The sequence below is a fragment of the Strigops habroptila genome, chromosome 7 (assembly GCF_004027225.2).
Source record: "Strigops habroptila isolate Jane chromosome 7, bStrHab1.2.pri, whole genome shotgun sequence".
In the NCBI taxonomy this organism is placed as follows: domain Eukaryota; kingdom Metazoa; phylum Chordata; class Aves; order Psittaciformes; family Psittacidae; genus Strigops; species Strigops habroptila.
In genome coordinates, this window is record NC_044283.2 from 13,050,187 (window position 1) to 13,067,429 (window position 17,243).

Genomic DNA, 17,243 nt, shown 5'->3' on the forward strand with positions numbered 1-17,243 from the left:
GATTTTAAAGAATACAGACATTGTTGCTCTGGAGATACAAGGACAATGGTATATTCTAGTAAGTCCTTAGAATTATGCAAAGGATGAAATCACTGCTGAGTGTTTCCTTCTCCTTTAGGCCTGGAAAATCTGGGACTAAGAGTGTTGCAAAGACTTTTTCAGTTGGCAACAGCTGCAATGCAGCACTTGTAAGAGCCCAAATCCAAGAATGAAGCAGCGCTTAGACCCATATGCTGAGTATGTTATTTGAAGTTAATTGCAGATAAATTGTAAAGCAAACTGTAAATAGTCAAAAAGATATGATTTACCTGATTTGGAGATGAAGATGTAATAGGTAGACATTGCATTTGTGGAAGAAAAGCAAGAATGTAATAGCACGTATCGGAATTTTAATCTGGACAGATGTTGCTATTTGATGAAAACACCGCTATTGAAATCTCTTTGAATCTTTTTGTATGGCTAGCATACATAATGGCAGATTCATTCTTCCTTTTGTGTTTGTTTGGGGTTTTTTTTTCCCCAACTCCATTTTGTATGATAGAGGTGTGGTTTTCTCTGAAAGGTGCCTGCAGGTGCAGTACCATGTGTATAGGTACTGTAGAGAAGTGTGTGGTTTGCTATAACTTGTGCTGCATTGCATTTTGACATGCCACACCGATTTGAAATAATACTTGTTTAGCAAATCTTATGTCAGAAGATGGAAGTTTTATTTCTAATGCTGCTGTGTTTTTTAGTAGTTCCAGAAGCAGATTGAAAACTGCATGCATAAAAATTGTATTTGAATTTTGTAGTATTTTTAGATGTCTCTAGTGCTGAGCGGAGTAGGTGAATTAAAAAAAGGCAAGTTTTAAATGTCTTTGCAATTGTTCCTGCTCTAACATTTGGATCATATTTTCAAATAACCTGGAGCAGAGAGTGATTTACTGACCAAGGGAGTTTGATTTCATTTGTCATTGTGCAGAGGCCACTGCAGAACTGGGGACCGCAGCAGGCATCAGGCTCGTTATCCGGCAGGTTGATGCAGACAGTGCTTGTCTCTGCTGGCCTCTTACCATTGGGAGTGTACGAAAATATGGACATGCTTCACAAGAGCTGAGCCAAGCTCATTTAAAAAAAACAGCAAAACAGGCAATTTGAACAAATTGTCCCATTCACCAACTTACAGATGTTTCGTGTTGCTTGTACTGCAACGCAAACAATAGTTGTAAGGGAGCAAAGCCACCGCCTCGTGTCTGAGCAGTCAGCCCCTCCTCCTGCAGCAAACGGTGCTGAGTTTGTGGCGTCTCCTTCTGCTGCCATGAAAATTGCTGTCATGTCACAGACTAAGCTCTGTGGCTTTGCTGCCAGATTAAGCAGGAGAAGCTAGACTGCGATTAGCAAAAAATCACCAGGAAAGGAGTGTGGAGGGTTTGAAGGTGAAGAGCTGTGGCTAATAGGAATAGCTGTATCACACTCAGCAGCGAGCTGAGCCGGGAGGTGCCACAGAGCTGGTAAAATGGAGCTGCAGGGAGATAGATAGAAGATAAGCATTGTTGCTGTACTGATGCTGTGTCACAGCCAGGCACAAAACCCGGAAGCAAATGCATTGTATCGATGTGGTCGCATCATTGCAGCAGTGATGGGTGGAGGAGAAATCACCTTGGCTCCCACCCCCCGTAGTGAATGCTGAGCCGTGGTGTGGGTGTACAGTGCCTTTCTGCACCTCCCACATCAATGAGAGCAGTTTTGTCTTTCTTTTTCCCTTGAATCTTGGCACCTAATGAATTGCTCAATTTATATGTTCAATATAATACCCCCTCTCTGTTTTCCATTTTCCTGCTGTCTGTCCTTGGCAGGCTGGAGGGAAGAGTTGGGTTGGCAGCTTCGTGTGCCAGGCAATGCGCTGAAAACTTGGTATGGAGCCCTTCAGGCTCAGCAGGCAGGGCATCCGTGCCTGAGACATCTGTTAGCTGGGTAGCAAGGTGGCAGCCACCCTATAAAGGCACCTCCTGAGCTGAGTAATGAGCACATTGTTGTTTGCATTGTGAGAGCACCCAAAGGTCACCTCAAGTGGCTGAGGGTACAGCTGAGAGCTAGGCAAAGCAAGCGTCTGCCTGGAGGGGTTTACAGCTGTGAAGGAGAAATCTGGGCCAGTGCTGTGTGATTAATTCATGAACTTGAGGTCACTTCTCCCTCTATGGCCCCTACTTTCCCCAGGGTGCTACAGAGCATAGCTGTCCTTCAGCCTGGAACATTGTCCAGGTAGAAGAGGACTTTGGTCCCTAGGTTTCCTGGACAATTGGCACTTGGTAAGAAAACTGCAAGCAGCCTACCTGACAGCAGGCCCCCTAAATAATAAGTGGCCCCTGACCATGCACAGCTGGACTGCGTGCCTGGGGAGGCTAACCTGCTTCACAGACCCTGTGTGTGCCCAGATTTCTATCCAGGATTTCACTGCAGCAAGTGCCAGTGACCTAAACCAGTGCAGCAGCACCCAGGCATCCATGGGTGGCAGTGGTGCAGGGTGGTGGCCACCATCCCTTTGCCTTCAGGCCAGGATTGTGCCTGTCCCTGAAGCTTGTGCTTAGGCTGTGGCAGGGAATGAATACTCACATGCTGACCAAGGGTTTGTGTGAAAGTTTATTTCATGAAGAATATAGCAAATATCATGTCAACCTTAACCCATGCCTCCTTGTTAGTCAGTCACGTTTGTGTAATTCTTCCAGTATGTTCATGGAAATGTCTCTGTACATTTAGGTGCACACACGCATGTGGTACCACTGCTTTGGCTAAGGACAGGCCACCCCAGTCCAGAGCAAGGTGCATGAGGCAGTGACTGTGTGCTTGGGCACAGCGTGCTGCTGGGGTGCCCACACGACACTGAAACCCCAGCTGGGTTGCCTGTGCCTGTCAGCACCACCTGTGTAAAGGCACTTGGTGCTCCTAGCTTGCAGTGATTTGTCCTACAGACACACTGGCAGCTTTAGCTGGTTGGGACAAGTTCCAACGAAGCCTTTTTACTTCTGAATTTGCTGATTTGCTGGGATGGAAATGCGTGTCGGAGATGTTTCCACATCTATCAGGTGCTGATGAAAGCTGGGCAAGGCTCCATGGCACTCTCCCTGATGGCTTGGCAGACTACCTGGGGAGAACCAAGACTGTGGTTTTTTTGGCCAGCTTGTCTCCTGTGGTTTCCCTTTCCTGGCTGGGGGCAACCTTAGCCACAGGCCAGCTCTGGTGCAGGACATGCTCCCTTTTGCAGCAATTTTGAATGGGAAGGTGTCAAGAATTAGGTCATTTAAAGTATCCATAAAGTGCAGTTTTCTTTCTTCACCAAAATTTCTTAGACACTCTGAAATTCTGAAGAAGATGAGACTTTGTAGGTAAGCATTCGGTAATACTTTATGAAGTATAATTGTGGCTTCATTTAATGGGTGACTCATATAATAGAGTGCTTTCTTGAAACTGTATTTGTATCCTTTTTAGTTTCAGATTATTCTACTACTAGTTTTGCCACTTACATATGTACAAGTATATAAAAAAATATAAAATCCTTATGTCTGCAGTTACTTTTCTGGGGTTGTACTACTGCTTGATTTTTTTTTTTCTGTCTTATTTTCCCAGCCTGTTACTTTTGCTTCTATTTATCATGCATCTTCTGCTGTTTTAAAAGAAATGAAATGTAAAGCATCTTGATGAACATGCAGATTTTTTGACTCATTAGCAGTGACAGATGCAACGCTCTGTTAATGTTCCCTGCTCGTACCAATAGGCTCTTGACTCTTGTAATTGGACAGTGTTAATGTTTAGGAAGGCAAATGAATGAGCTCAAAAAGAGCTCACAAGATGGTGGTCTCTGAGGTCAGCAGTGTAGTAAATCATCATGGTGAGGAGATGCAACTGCCAGCATCTGGCAGAATAACTTATTACTATTGAGGCTGCTGATTTACAAGTCCTGCAATTACAAGTGATAGTAGAGAGGCTGGGGAGAAAGCAGGGAGCCTGCTCTGGCAAATTCCAGACTGAGGAGTTGCGTTCATCTCCATCCTTTTAATGAGAGGGTACCAACATCTGAGGCAGGTCATGGGGACATATTTCATTGTGGTTCTGTACCTTGGTCCCCTAGAAGGTCGTCTCGCTGCTGCAGCACATGGAGAAAAGCCTCAGACCTTCTGTGTACATACTCTTTTGTCAAGTATTGTGTTTAAAATTTCTTTTACTGCTTCTTTCTCCCCTTAAAATAGCTGTTTCTCCCTTTTTGCCTTTCTAGAATGATAGAGGCTTTGAACCTGCAAATTTTTTCAAGAACAAGCTAAAAAGTAAATATGCAACATACAACTGAGAAGTTACATTGGCGAAAAGTTGTTGTAACACCCCTGACTCTGCCTTAGCACTTTTTAACCAGTACATTTTTAGAAGGATTGTATCATTATCCTGGTTTTATAGGTTAAGAAACATACCAACTTGTTTAATTGTTTTCTAGACTGGGAACTTGCGACGTGCGTGTGAATCATCCTATAATTAAACCAGGAATTGAGTCTGGAGTGAGGAGTATAAACATGGACAAAATGGAGATTCTGAGTTTATTGTGTGGTGAACGAAGGAAATAATTTACAATACATGTTTTGGGGTTTTTGTTGTGGTTTTTTTTGGTTTTTGGTTTTTTTTTTGGTTGGGTTTTTTTTTTCAATATGTATGTGAATGGGAAAAGAATGATCTGGCTGTTTTAGAGTTTTCCAGCATTCAGAGTCACTTGCCAAAAGTCTTTCTAAAAGTTTTATATACTTCTTGTAGTTTAACCCCATCTAGCAACTAAACCCGACACAGCTGCTTGCTCACTCACCCCAGTGGGGTGAGGGGAGAGATTCGGAAGGGTAGAAGTGAGAAAACTTGTGGGTTGAGATAAAGAAGGTTTAATAATTGAAATATAATAATAATAATATAATTAAAAGGCAAATAACAAAGAGAGAAATAAAACCCAATAAAGACAAGTGATGCAAATGGAAATAATTGCTCGCCACCAACCAACCAATGCCCAGCCAGTCACCCAGCAGCAGCTCCCTCCAACCTGCCCCTTGATTTTATATGCTGAGCATGACACCATATGGTATGGGATATCCCTTGGGTCAGTTGGGGTTAGCTATCCCAGCTGTGTCCCTTCCCAACTCCTTGTGTACCCCTAGACTGCTCGCTGGTGGGGTAGTGCGAGGAGCAGAAAAGGCCTTGACTCCATGTAAGCACTGCTCAGCAGTAATGAAAACATTCCTGAATTATCCACATTGTTTCCAGCACAAATCCAAAACATAGTCCCTACTAGCTACTATAAAGAAAATAAACTGTATCCCAGCCAAAACCAGCCCAGTACTAAAGTTACAGACTTTCCCTGTCTATAGGTAGGTGGTAGGGTGCTGCCATTTCCAGTATGACTTCTTCAATGAAAGAATTCAAATATTGGTTGTCAGGAATATATGGTGGTAACATTTGCTTTCTATAAAATGTATTTTTTGGAAACAGTGTGACCATTTGAGTAGAGACCAATGAAAACATGTGGTTGTGAACACTGGCCCAGCGGTCTTGGTATTTGGACAGTTCATGGGAAAAAGTTTGCTTTCTGGCACTTCAGAGTCAGCAGCTCTCTCTGCTGTTTGCATGATATTTCAGGCAACTTTCGAGGCCGCACTCCTGTCCTCCTGACCTGTGGAATCACAAATTAGACAAGTCATTCTTCATGCCCACTGGAAACTAGATTTTCTGCTGTTGGTCTGTAAAACAGTACAGGAGGCGCAAGCTATGGGCCATGTCTCTTGGCCACCTCAGTGGAGTGACTGAGTTGACCCTGCTGAGCTGACGTTGCTTAAAAGAGCTTCTCTGCATTACAGGGCTCAGCATCCTCTCCAGGCCTTGTTCCTTCCCACGTTAAGCTCTGTTACTCTACTGGGGGTACTGAGAATCCCAGGTGAGCTCAGCATGGCCATTGCAGTGTTGGGCAGTTTAATCTGGGGGCTTCTCTTCCCTTTTTGGCCTTTGCACAATAAGGTGGTGGTAAAAACAGGATGTAGCAGGATTTCAAGTGTTTCCGTGTGCAACGAGTTCTGCTTTGAGGAAGAAAGGCTAGGATGACCATGTGGCCTCATGTTCCAAAAGTCAGAAATAAACACTCAGTGAAACTGGTTTTCCTCTCCACTGTCCATGTAGCCACCTGAATCTATGACATAGACCTTTATATAGGGTAAATGCTTTGATAATAATGGGTTTCTATACAATATAGTGTCCTGGGTTCAGCAGTAGCAGACCCATTTGATATCATCAATGCGTTATTATGTTTATTTATTTCAACAAACCCATATTTCTTCTTTTTTTTTTTTTCTTCCAGAGTGACCGACTACTCATTAAAGGTGGAAGAGTTATCAATGATGACCACTCCTTCTATGCAGACATATACCTTGAAGATGGACTTATAAAGTTGGTTTTTTAAAATACTGAACCTTTTTTGCATGCCTGTTAGTATAGACTACTGTGATTTCTTGATGATGCTGACCCGAAATCTTGCAGCCAGCTTCTGGGTTACTTCTAGATGCGGGGCCATAATAGAGGAGTGTTAAATTATGAAATTCTGCCATTTTATCTTTGCTAAGATTAGATAAATAGAAAATGTCTTTACTATAAGAAGGTATTTATTTTTCAAACAGTTCAATCCTAGTTTCTTCCAAACAGTCAAGGCAAGTAGGCTCTCTCAACACAAGAAGGAATGATAAGGACAATGGGTATTTTTTGAGTTCATGTATGACAGAAGGCTCGTTACAGCTTTTTTCCTAATTAGGGCAAATGCAGCCGTGCTCTAAAGGATTGTACGGTACAGAAATATGCCCCATGTTACACAGTGCTAATGGGGACCTACTCCTGGTTGATACTAAAGCATCACAAGTTCTGTTCCTACAACATTGTTATACATTGCTCTTATGTCCCTTATCTTGCCTAGAAAAGATGCATCATCATAAATCTTAACACAATTAGAAAGAAAATATAAATGATATATCAGGATATAAAATACAGGAACTGGGAAAGTATCCCTTAGGTGAAAAACATGAAATACGTGTTACTGATAGCCTGGGAAACAGAACAGAGATGTCCAGATACTCTACTGGTCCTGCCTTGGCTTAGTGGAGATGAGGGTCTCTAGTTTTATGAAGTTATGTAGTGTGTACAAGCACTCTGATGTACATTAGGATCAAAGTCTTTTTCTTGATTGCTGAACATTTTCACTAGTGACCTAACAAGTTTGATCTCCAGAGGCTACAATTTAATGCACAGAAACATAATTATGGTTATCTGGTAAATAATTAAATACCTACTTGTTTTCAGAGCTCCTTTTCTTAAGAGTATATAATCAGAGTAAAAGTCCAATCCTTTATATATCTGTGGCTATTTACATTATTTATGATTCAGGTTATTAAAACAGGAAAAATTCTGAACACTTTTATCTATGTGCCGTTTTTGGTTTACTACTTCACTCTGTCTTTCCAGTTGTAATGTTATTTGCATTGCAGAAATGGCAAAAGGAGCATACTGTTTTAAGTGGAGAAGGCACAAAGTTTTGAATGTGTATCTTTTTTAATAGCAACAATAAACCAAGTTGTGCTCCCTTTGACAGGTATTTTAGTGGAGTTTTCCTGTGCTTTCATTTGTTCAGATGCAAGTTTCCTAGTAACGCTTACAAGCATCAGAACTGATTTAAGTAGGTGCATGAGGTGCTGAGAGTCTGAAACTGCTATGAATTTTGTGTCTTGATTCTAGAAATGAATTGGTACTTGGTGGGCAGGTTAGCAATGCCAAGCTTTCAGCTGCCCTTGTTAAGTGCATAGGCTCCCTCTGGAACCCATGTGTGGATCCATACCTCCAAGAAGTTAGCTGCCCAAGATATCTAGAATTAATAATGAATACATAGGCAAGATCTTAATTTTTAAAATGCCTCTATCTTTGCCCGAGGAGGCAAGTTTACTATTCAACACCCTGAGTCGTGCCTAGTCTCCTGGATTTAGATGACCCGAGATCTTTCTTCGTAAACTGTATAAGAAGTCTTGCTCTGATAAAACAGCTCATTTGTGATGGTAGCCTCCTGTGGTCATGGGTCCTAGCTGTGTTCAGATTATAAATTCTGCAGTGTAGGAAAGTGCTGTATTTTCTGGGATTGGTCTCTTTTAGTTTCTCCAGCTGGAACTGCCCATTGTGTCTGAATATTTAAAATTGTTGTTATATGTTGCTGAAGATCCTTTGGAGCAGGACCTTGAACCTCAGGCATTTCAGCTGATGCCCTGACTCTCCACTGCAGATCCTGCTGATAATATGAATTCTTTCCACAGAATGGAGCAAATACCAAACCACTCAGCCCAGAATAGGCAATAGTGTCCTGGTTTTGCTAGCAGATAAAAGATCTGGGTTAATTTTCTTACTCTGCAGTGGAAACTGATTGGAAAATAGAGAGTTGGGTTTCCCTTGCAGTCTAATGAAATTAATAGGCTCTTTTGACGCAGAGTGTCCTGTAGAGATGAATGTAGCTATAACCTTGAATGTATTTGAAGATTAGCTATAGTTTGGAGGATGGTAGATGCTTTTTCCTGCCTATCGATGTTCAAATTGGCTCCCTAGGTACAAGGGAGCAGTGGTGCATATGGATTTTTCCTAGCTGAAACTTAAACCCTGCAGCTGAGAGGCAGTTCTGTGGTATCTAAATAGCAATTTAGATATTTAGCAATTTAAATTGCCATTGGCATTTAAATGATATATTTATCTGTCCTGTCTCTTTTACCCACATGAGGAAATGAGCCCTGGTCTCTGTAACAAGGGGCAGGTCATGGTCTGGTGCTTGCTGTCCTCTGCTCTGTCCCTACCAGGGGGAAGGGTTGGGTGCGGGATGGATGACTGGGGACCGGGTCGCCAGAGCGGGGCAGGTGAAGAGCCAAGTTAGAGCGAGTCTCAGATGCCTAAAAGAGATCCGGGCTTGATAACGACAGAAATAACTCCACAGAGTTCTGTGGGAGGTTTTCTGCTTTCTCAGGTTGAGCTTATGACGAGTTGAAGCCTGCTGATTCCATTGTGCTTTAATCAGCTCATGTATGACAGAATTTACTAGCTTGATCAACTGAAGATAGCGTACAGTATCGGCTTTCTGTGAGCCTGAGTTTTCTAGTTGCTGGTGCATCAAAAAGCCAACTCGATCATTTATAGTGTCTAGAGTAGTTATCTGCGCTATTGTATTTTGTCACCCACAAGTAACTGAACCCCATTCTTATTATCATACACTTTGCATTAACAAGCGAGCAATTCAGGAATCCTGTCACATTACCTCTCACTCTGTGTTCTAGTAAGTCAGAATAAAAATAACCTTGAATGCCAGTGAAGATCAGCCTTCTCCCAGCCTTAATCTTGATGCCAGGGCAAGAGATGAGACAGGCTCCTGGCAGGTACTAGCACAGCATCAGCCACAAAGGCCATTTCGTTCCATGTCACTTCAGCATGGGTGACTTCAGCCATTGCCAAATAAGCTGTTACTACTCACCTGTACACTGAAAATAATGAGCCATCAATCATCAGAAAATTTAAGTACATGCTAGAGACTCTTAAGCTTCATTAGGGAATGTGTCTTCTTGAATAGGGAAGTGGTAGATCCTGATTGTGGAAGAAAATAAAAATGAATTGTTTTTCTATTTTTGTGAGGGTTTTCTTTAATGTTACCTTCAGAAGGTGTGGTAGTCCTTGGAGTGCAATTGCACCTTAGACATATTTAAAGGAGATTGGTCATAGAAGATATTTTTTCCTCAGTTCAGTTTTTGGCCGCACAGACACTGTACAAAGGTTGAAGATTGTTCTGATGAAAGTTAGGCTAACACCATTACTATACGTGCAGCTACCTAACTTTATAGAAGTGTTCAGTCTTATCTGCTGCGGGGTTGGAGTCCCTTATGGTATGCCTCTGTTAGTCAGATTTGAACAGCAGAGGAGCTTATTGCAACTTGTTTGTGCAGTTGGATGTGCTGGGCTGCTGCTGGCTTTTGCACTCACGTCAATTCCCTGTTTGTCATGCTATCATTAGCGCTCCTCACAGCTGTAAACAGGCTACGACATGCTCTCAGTGCTATGTGTGTTGATGACTATTAGACGCCAGACACGGATTTGTACAGCTTCAAGCCGTGATATTACCAGCACTCATGAGTAAGCCCTTTTGGAGTTGAGTGGCTGAGATCCCAGCTCGGGGTGCTGGCGTGGGTTTGCTAACCAAACGGCTGTGCTTCCCTCCAGCCAAAACCCAGAGCACTGGGGGAGCCAAGCTGCTGGAGGTGACATTTTTGCATACCATGTGAAACAAATTCTTGACCTCTTGGGGCTATTTATTAACTCTGGCGGTTTGGCCAAGTTCCAATGTGAATAATTATCCCTGATTTTTTCTCTGGTTTTAATTAACAGTTATATTCATTTTTGGTTGAGCTTGCTGCGATCGTCTGTTAATCAGTCACTGTGTTTTGCTCCGTAGGTGGGAGTTGCATTTTAATATGGGAGAATCAGATTCAGCAGCTCAGATGTCTGGGATATTTGTTTAGCTGTGAATAAATGTTATTTTATCCCAGACAAAAGGAAATTAAGGCAAGGACTGTGTGTCTGTAATATGAGATAAACTAATTGAACCTAAGCTACCTTATAGTTATCTCTAAGCCCAAATATATTATGGTGTAGCAGTGCAGAGACATGGCTCCCACATAGACCCATACCTTTTCCTGTTTGGCACCATGCAGATTAGGCAATAAAAATGTCATGTGGCTTTAAAAGTTAAAGGTTAATTTACTCATTGTTGTGTTCATGAACACTAAACGTATTATGATTGGAAGTATCTGGAATTTGCTTGCTATCAGCATGGGGGACAGAGTAATATTTTTAATAGTAAAAAAAAAATATCCTGTTTTGAAGAACTGAAGGGAAAAAGATGGCAACAGTTAATTAACATTTTTCCACACAGCTATGCAGAATGTTTCACTAAGTTTTAACTTGAAGAGGAGGATGAAGAATATGTGATGTGGTAGATTAAAGGTGTTTGGGTCACTTAAATATGTATTCCTGTATCTTAGGATATTTATATTTCTTTTAAGGATAAATTTGCATTGCTTGGTTACAAAGTAATTATAACTTCTTTGTGATGAGCTTGTGCTTCTGCCATATATTTACAATTCCAGCTTGCTCTCATAGTTGATCTATGTTTTTCTGTTTTCATTTAAGACCCTAATATACAAAGCCAGAGCTCCCGAGAGGGCGTTAATTGTATGTATTTGTAATTGTTTAAAGATAGGAATCATTAAAAAATAATCAGTTTTTAATGCTGGTGCATTACGGCTTCTTTATTGGCCACTAAAGCAAAGCAACCTGAGCAGACAACCCAGCTAGGCAGGCTCCTGGATGCTTTGTTCTGCCAGTGCTATGCAGGGCAGCCAGAGTGGGTGTTTGAACTTCAGCTTTCTTTTGGGGTCCCAGTTCTTTCTGTATGGCCCCTAGGTTCCTCTCCCCTACATGCCTCAAATAGCTTCTGTCCCCTGTGCTTCTTTGTTTAAGTAAAATAATACTGGGTTTCCTTGCTGCCTAGGCAAATAGGAGAGAATCTGATTGTTCCTGGAGGAGTCAAGACCATAGAGGCTAATGGGCGCATGGTTATTCCTGGGGGAATAGATGTCAACACTTACCTACAAAAGCCCTACCATGGGATGACTGCTGTTGATGACTTCTATCAAGGCACAAAAGCGGCGCTAGCAGGGGGCACCACCATGATCAGTGAGTACTAGCAATACAAACTCTTCCTGCTCCAGGCTGAAGCTTGTGTAGCACATGTGGGAATAGCTTCAGGATGCTCCATGCCATTTTTTATGAGGTCTTCTGCAATGTGTCTTCAAATTTCTGGCCACTGTGTTGGAGATCTGTTCATCATTGTCACCCAAGGTTGGCCTGAAAATGCACCTGTACCCTCAGAAAGAAACAGTGGCATGGGGAATTAGCTCTTGGATTTTCCTCTGAAACACAGAAGGGATACACTGAGGGATAATACACCTACTCTTGGGACTTTTGCAAAACAATGTAATTAGTGCTGTAAGTACATGGCACAGAAAATCTGACAAAGATCCGCTGTTCCCACCTAGTGAGATTTCAGGGGCTTTGAAAATAACAAGATGCTTACTAATGAACTTGGATTTGGCACCAGGAATCGAGGAAGTCCTTACCAAAGATATTCTGGAGGAACATCTTTCTTGATGGAAGGGAGAAGTATTTCTAGTTGTTAAAGATCCTTCTTCTGTCTACCAGATGGCAGGACAAGATTTATCTCTTTCCTACAAGCAGTGGCTTGTCCCTTGGTTGTTCAGGTGACATGAATTGTCTTAGCTTCCTTGTGCAGAGGAGCTTCCCAGTGGGGTTTTACTCCCACTGAATTGGGACGTGGCTTTTTTTGCTGAGTAGCGTTATCTATTACCTATGTTCTGCAGCAAGTATCAGATGAAAGGATCTCTGGCAATAAGCACAAAATTCATTGCTGTTCATCACTTTTGCTAATAATTTTTGAGTATATGTTCTTCAGTTTAGGCTTTCTGTGCAGCTTTAGGTTTGCAAATGCCACTGGTAAGCCCATTTTGCTTTGTTTCCATACTTACTTTTGACCTTACTTAGTGTACATGCAGAAGTAGTCATGTCTTTATTTTATGTCAGTAAGTGCTGTGGCATCATCAGATGCAGAAAGGCTTGAGGCAGTAAAGATGCATGGTTGCAGAACACTCGATCTGCCATGTAGTGTGGCTGGGTGTTCGTGCTCTACATCATCTCTGTTCAGACTTCTGGCTGTATTGCCAATTCTGGCTGCTGAGAAAACATTCAATTTCTGCATTGATGTATTAGTTGGGCAGAGTGGCCCAATTCAGTGACTACAATGCTTAGTGTGAAATACATTTAAATGGACACATTAGACAATAAATACAGGTAAGTCCAGAACCTGTGGTCTTACAAAACAGTAAAGGGAAAAACAGTTTCCTAAACTCTGAGATGTTTGCCTCTCCCACTATGTGTCTACTGATGTTGTACCAAGCAGGTTACCAGACTCAACTTTAGTATAGGCTGTCCACAAAGTCTGCTATATGTGAGGCAGCAGGACCTAGCTTAATGTTGCTTACACTCTGCACACAGACTTCCTCCAAGGCTGCTGTTTTGGCCAAGATGCTGGAAAGCTACTTACAGGCACTGAGGGAACCTAACAGTGTGTGTGCTGTCCAGGTGATGGACACTGAATCTCTATTTCAGTTGACCACGTGCTTCCAGAACCAGGATCGAGTTTACTGACCTCCTTTGAGAAGTGGCATGAGGCAGCTGACACCAAATCCTGTTGTGATTATTCTCTCCATGTGGACATCAGCAGCTGGTATGATGGGATTCGAGAAGAGCTGGAAATACTGGTGCAAGACAAAGGTTAGTGAGTGAAAATTAGTAGTAGTTCTTGTTTTTATTGAAATATCATGTAGAGATGGAATTTTGAAGTATTTTAATGAATGCATCATCTGGGACAGAGATGTACAGGTGCTGGTTATGCTGCCCAAGGTTCTACACTACCTTGAACTTTTGTATTCACTTCTTCGTGTGTAAAATGGACCTAAAACTTTGAGCACTGGTGCTGTTTAGCTGCAAGGCTGATGGAGGAAGTAGGTTTACCCCAAGATAGGCATGGAAAATTAAGATGTGTATGTTGTCAGATACAAATGTATCACTTTATGGTTACTTGTACATGTGGAAATAGGCTTGGACATTGCATACTTAGGTTTTATTTTAAGGTAAAACTTGGAGATCAGCATTTAGGGTAATCAGCCCAGTCATCTTAGATCTTCTATTTCATGAATGGAGAGGATGAGACATTTAAAGGTAGTGGTTCAGATTTTAACTAGACTGGAATCAACCCATTTAGCTGCCTCAAATTAAGCCAAATATGTAAGGCAGATATATCTGAGAAACTGTCATCGCAGGCTGGATCTCATTTCTCAGCAATGGCTTAGGGTAACTTACTTGCCAAGACTAGGTTTTTTCATAAAACATGCCTATATTTTTAAAATAGGTTCACATTATTAGAAAAAAGAGATGCTAAAGTTAGGTACCCAACATGGAAAAAATGTCCTGATTTTCTCAAGTGCTTGGTCTCCCGTGGCTTTTCCTGATGTTACTAGAAGACACTTTATTTCAGGACTTAGGAAAAAACAGGTCCCTTATATAGGAATCTATTTAAGGCACTTATAGGCTTGATTCAGTTCAATTAATAGGTCTGCTGTCATATGAGATGCTGTAGGTTACCCTGCCTGGATTCCAGTTACCACTCCAGAATAGCACAGATAAAGTGTCCCGTAACTCCTTGTTATACATGCCAGCTCAGCGTGGCAGTCTCATATATGGAAGGCATCTTGGTGGCACTGGATACCTATGTGTGGACAACTGAATCTAGCCTTCAGAAAATCCTAGTTTGGATGTAGATCCTTAAAATTTAGCCTGATAGCACGCATTTTCTTTCCAGAAACATATTTTTTCAAGTATTTTTCACTTGATACTTTCCTTGAAAATGTGTATTAATAAGTATGATATTAATTAGGAAATATTTTCTGAAATGGTATTTAGTTGCCATGGGTAAATCAGAATGGCCCTTGTTGTTGGGAAGCCTAAGTAGTATGCGTATGCAGCATCCTTTGTAAGGTGGTGTGCTAGTGATGACTTAGATTTGTAAGTATCTTTGTGTAGAGAAATGTACTGTCTAAGTAGAAAAACAAAGCAAAATCCTATTTTTGAGTGAGCAGTTGTTCACTGAGATCCTATGGAGATGCATTCACCTAGGGGAGTTTTTCATGTATTTCAGCATGCTAACAGTACACGTGCTGTATTATTAGATTTTAGGCAACAAAATACTTCAATCAGCAAGATTACACATAATTTAGAGAAACTGCAGCTGGTCTTTTATAATGTAGGTGATTTTTACAAGGTGATGACATCTGTCAGCACTAATGGTGACAAATCTGGGCTGTGTCCCTGTTATCAGTGTTAACATGGAGATGCTGCTGTGCATTAGCTGACTGTACTTTCCTACAAGTATACTGTGCCTTGCTTCAATGGTTAGATACTATTTTCCAGAGCTCCTGGATCACAGATGGCTCAGCACTCCCAAATTTGCCTGAGGGTTTACATTAAAAGCCTGATGCAGACAGGTTAATAGTTTTCTCCAACTATGAAAATGTGAGTTTTCAATATAAATCTGACCTGCCTTTCAGTCTTCAGGGGAAGCAGAAATCTGTCCATTGGTTCCTGAAACGGGATGTGTGATGGGGCCCGTGGTAGCCTCTTTGGTGGCAATAGCATTAGGAGGTTACCTTTGTTCTCACGATGCTGCAGTCAATGTGAATTACTCTCATGTGTTAGGAGGCACAAGGTACAGGCAAGTATGAAAGCACAAGCACAATAGGAAATATTTCACCGTGGCAAGGGCTTTCAAATTAATGGATAATATCTGCCGATAATTAGAAACATTTGAGACAGCTGGTGCAAATAGACTTGATGTCAATGGAGTGACACTGGTTTTCATCAGCTGGGAATCTGGATTGAATTTGTTCTTGGCTGATTGTCTGGTGGATGAGTTAGCCGAGTAACAGGGCTCAGCTAATCGCGTTTCAGTGCTGCACGTGCCTAATACAATCTTGGCATGAATAATGGGAGTTCACAGAGCTGCTGTTGAGATGCCTTGTTATGAGGTATAATTGAATAACTAATCAGTTTTAAATCAATACAAAGCTAATCTAAGGAGACACAGGCTTTGGAAGGGCCTGCAGATTTTGTAGAACCAAATGTTGATCATAAAGACTCAGACTTGTAGTATTTCAGCAGCTAATTTGGGACTGGGCTTCTCAGTATATGCAAAGGAACAACAGCCTGAAACATGCTCACTCGTTCCTTTATTTGTCACTGTTCAAAATGCTCTGTAGCACTGTCTGAAATTTGGAGAGGATCCTGTTGAGTGCTCCTGGTGTAAGAGCAAGCAGGACATTAGCAAAAGAATGTAGTATATAACAAATGTTAAGCATAAAGGTCAATAGGCCATGGACCTCGTCTTTTGAAAAGCTGCATATTTCCAATGAATAGATCAAGACGCCAGACCAAGGCATTAGGCAAAGAGTCTAATCTTGGATACCATATATGTAAATTGATGTTATTTTATCTTGGTATCTTGTAACATTACTGTCTTTGCAAGGCAGGATGGTTCAAACCATCTCTTCCTGTTAGCTGTAAAGGCAGCCTGTGAGATGCCCTTCCACTTCTCGTGTATCTGATGTGGTAGCTGAGGTCATGGGTGTGCATTCAGATGGGAGGACTCTGCTTCTGCACTGTGGGAGCTGTCGGTAAGGTACAGGCTCAAGATCTCGCAGTGGGATCCCTGCTGGGTTCCTTCTACTCTCATTGACTTCAGGGAGAACATTAACATGAGAGGGAGCAAAACTCAGTCATTTTACCAAGGTCAGAATAGGGCCTGAGAAGATACAAAAGTAATAAAAGATAAAGGAAGATAATATGTATTACTTGGGTCAATGTATGCCTTCCAGCCACAGTACCCAGAGAAACCTGCCTTATCTTCTGTGGGATTGTGATTAGATGAATTACCTTTGGCTAGATCCCAGTGGATAAGGGAGAGCAATCGGTAACCGAGCTCTGTTCTTACAAAGAAATATGTGTGATAGGATTCAGTCCTGTGCCATCACTGAAGCTAGTCAGCATGGCTCGGACCAGCCGTGATATGTCTCTCATTGCTTCATGTGTGCATGGTCACCCATGCAGAAGAGTGGTTCCCAGATGCAGCTGGCATCTGAGACACTGAGTGGGTTTGTGAGAAGAAAACAGAGCTTTCCTCCAAGGCAGGTTGGGCAGACGTGCTGGATGCTGCTGTGATCAGTCACAGGGGAAGCAGGGCTGCAGGCATGAGGCTGTAAGTACTGGCTACAGGGAAGATGTAGTCAAGCTTAAAGGTTATAAAGCGGGGGCATGCTGAGTACTTTGAAACTGTATAATGAGGAATAGACTGAGGGATTGCAGTTAGTAAAGGCCATGAGTGTTTTCTGGGAACTTAAGAAATAAATAGGAAAATAGGAAGAAAGGATGGGCTTACAGGCTGACAGAGCTCCACGGTCCAGGCTGGGTTTGCTCAGCATGGAAGTCAGCAAGGAGGGGCC

General features: G+C 42.0%; 1 protein-coding gene across 2 annotated transcripts in view; it reads left to right on the forward strand.

The window, feature by feature from the left end:
* CRMP1 (collapsin response mediator protein 1) overlaps positions 1–17,243 on the forward strand; it is a 50,549-nt gene that overhangs the window by 10,900 nt on the left and 22,406 nt on the right. For both annotated transcript variants that reach the window (XM_030493328.1, XM_030493329.1), the window contains exons 2-4: positions 6,353–6,441; positions 11,606–11,790; positions 13,300–13,464. In XM_030493328.1, coding sequence (XP_030349188.1) covers positions 6,353–6,441; positions 11,606–11,790; positions 13,300–13,464 — 439 coding nt within the window. The remainder of the gene's footprint in view (positions 1–6,352; positions 6,442–11,605; positions 11,791–13,299; positions 13,465–17,243) is intronic.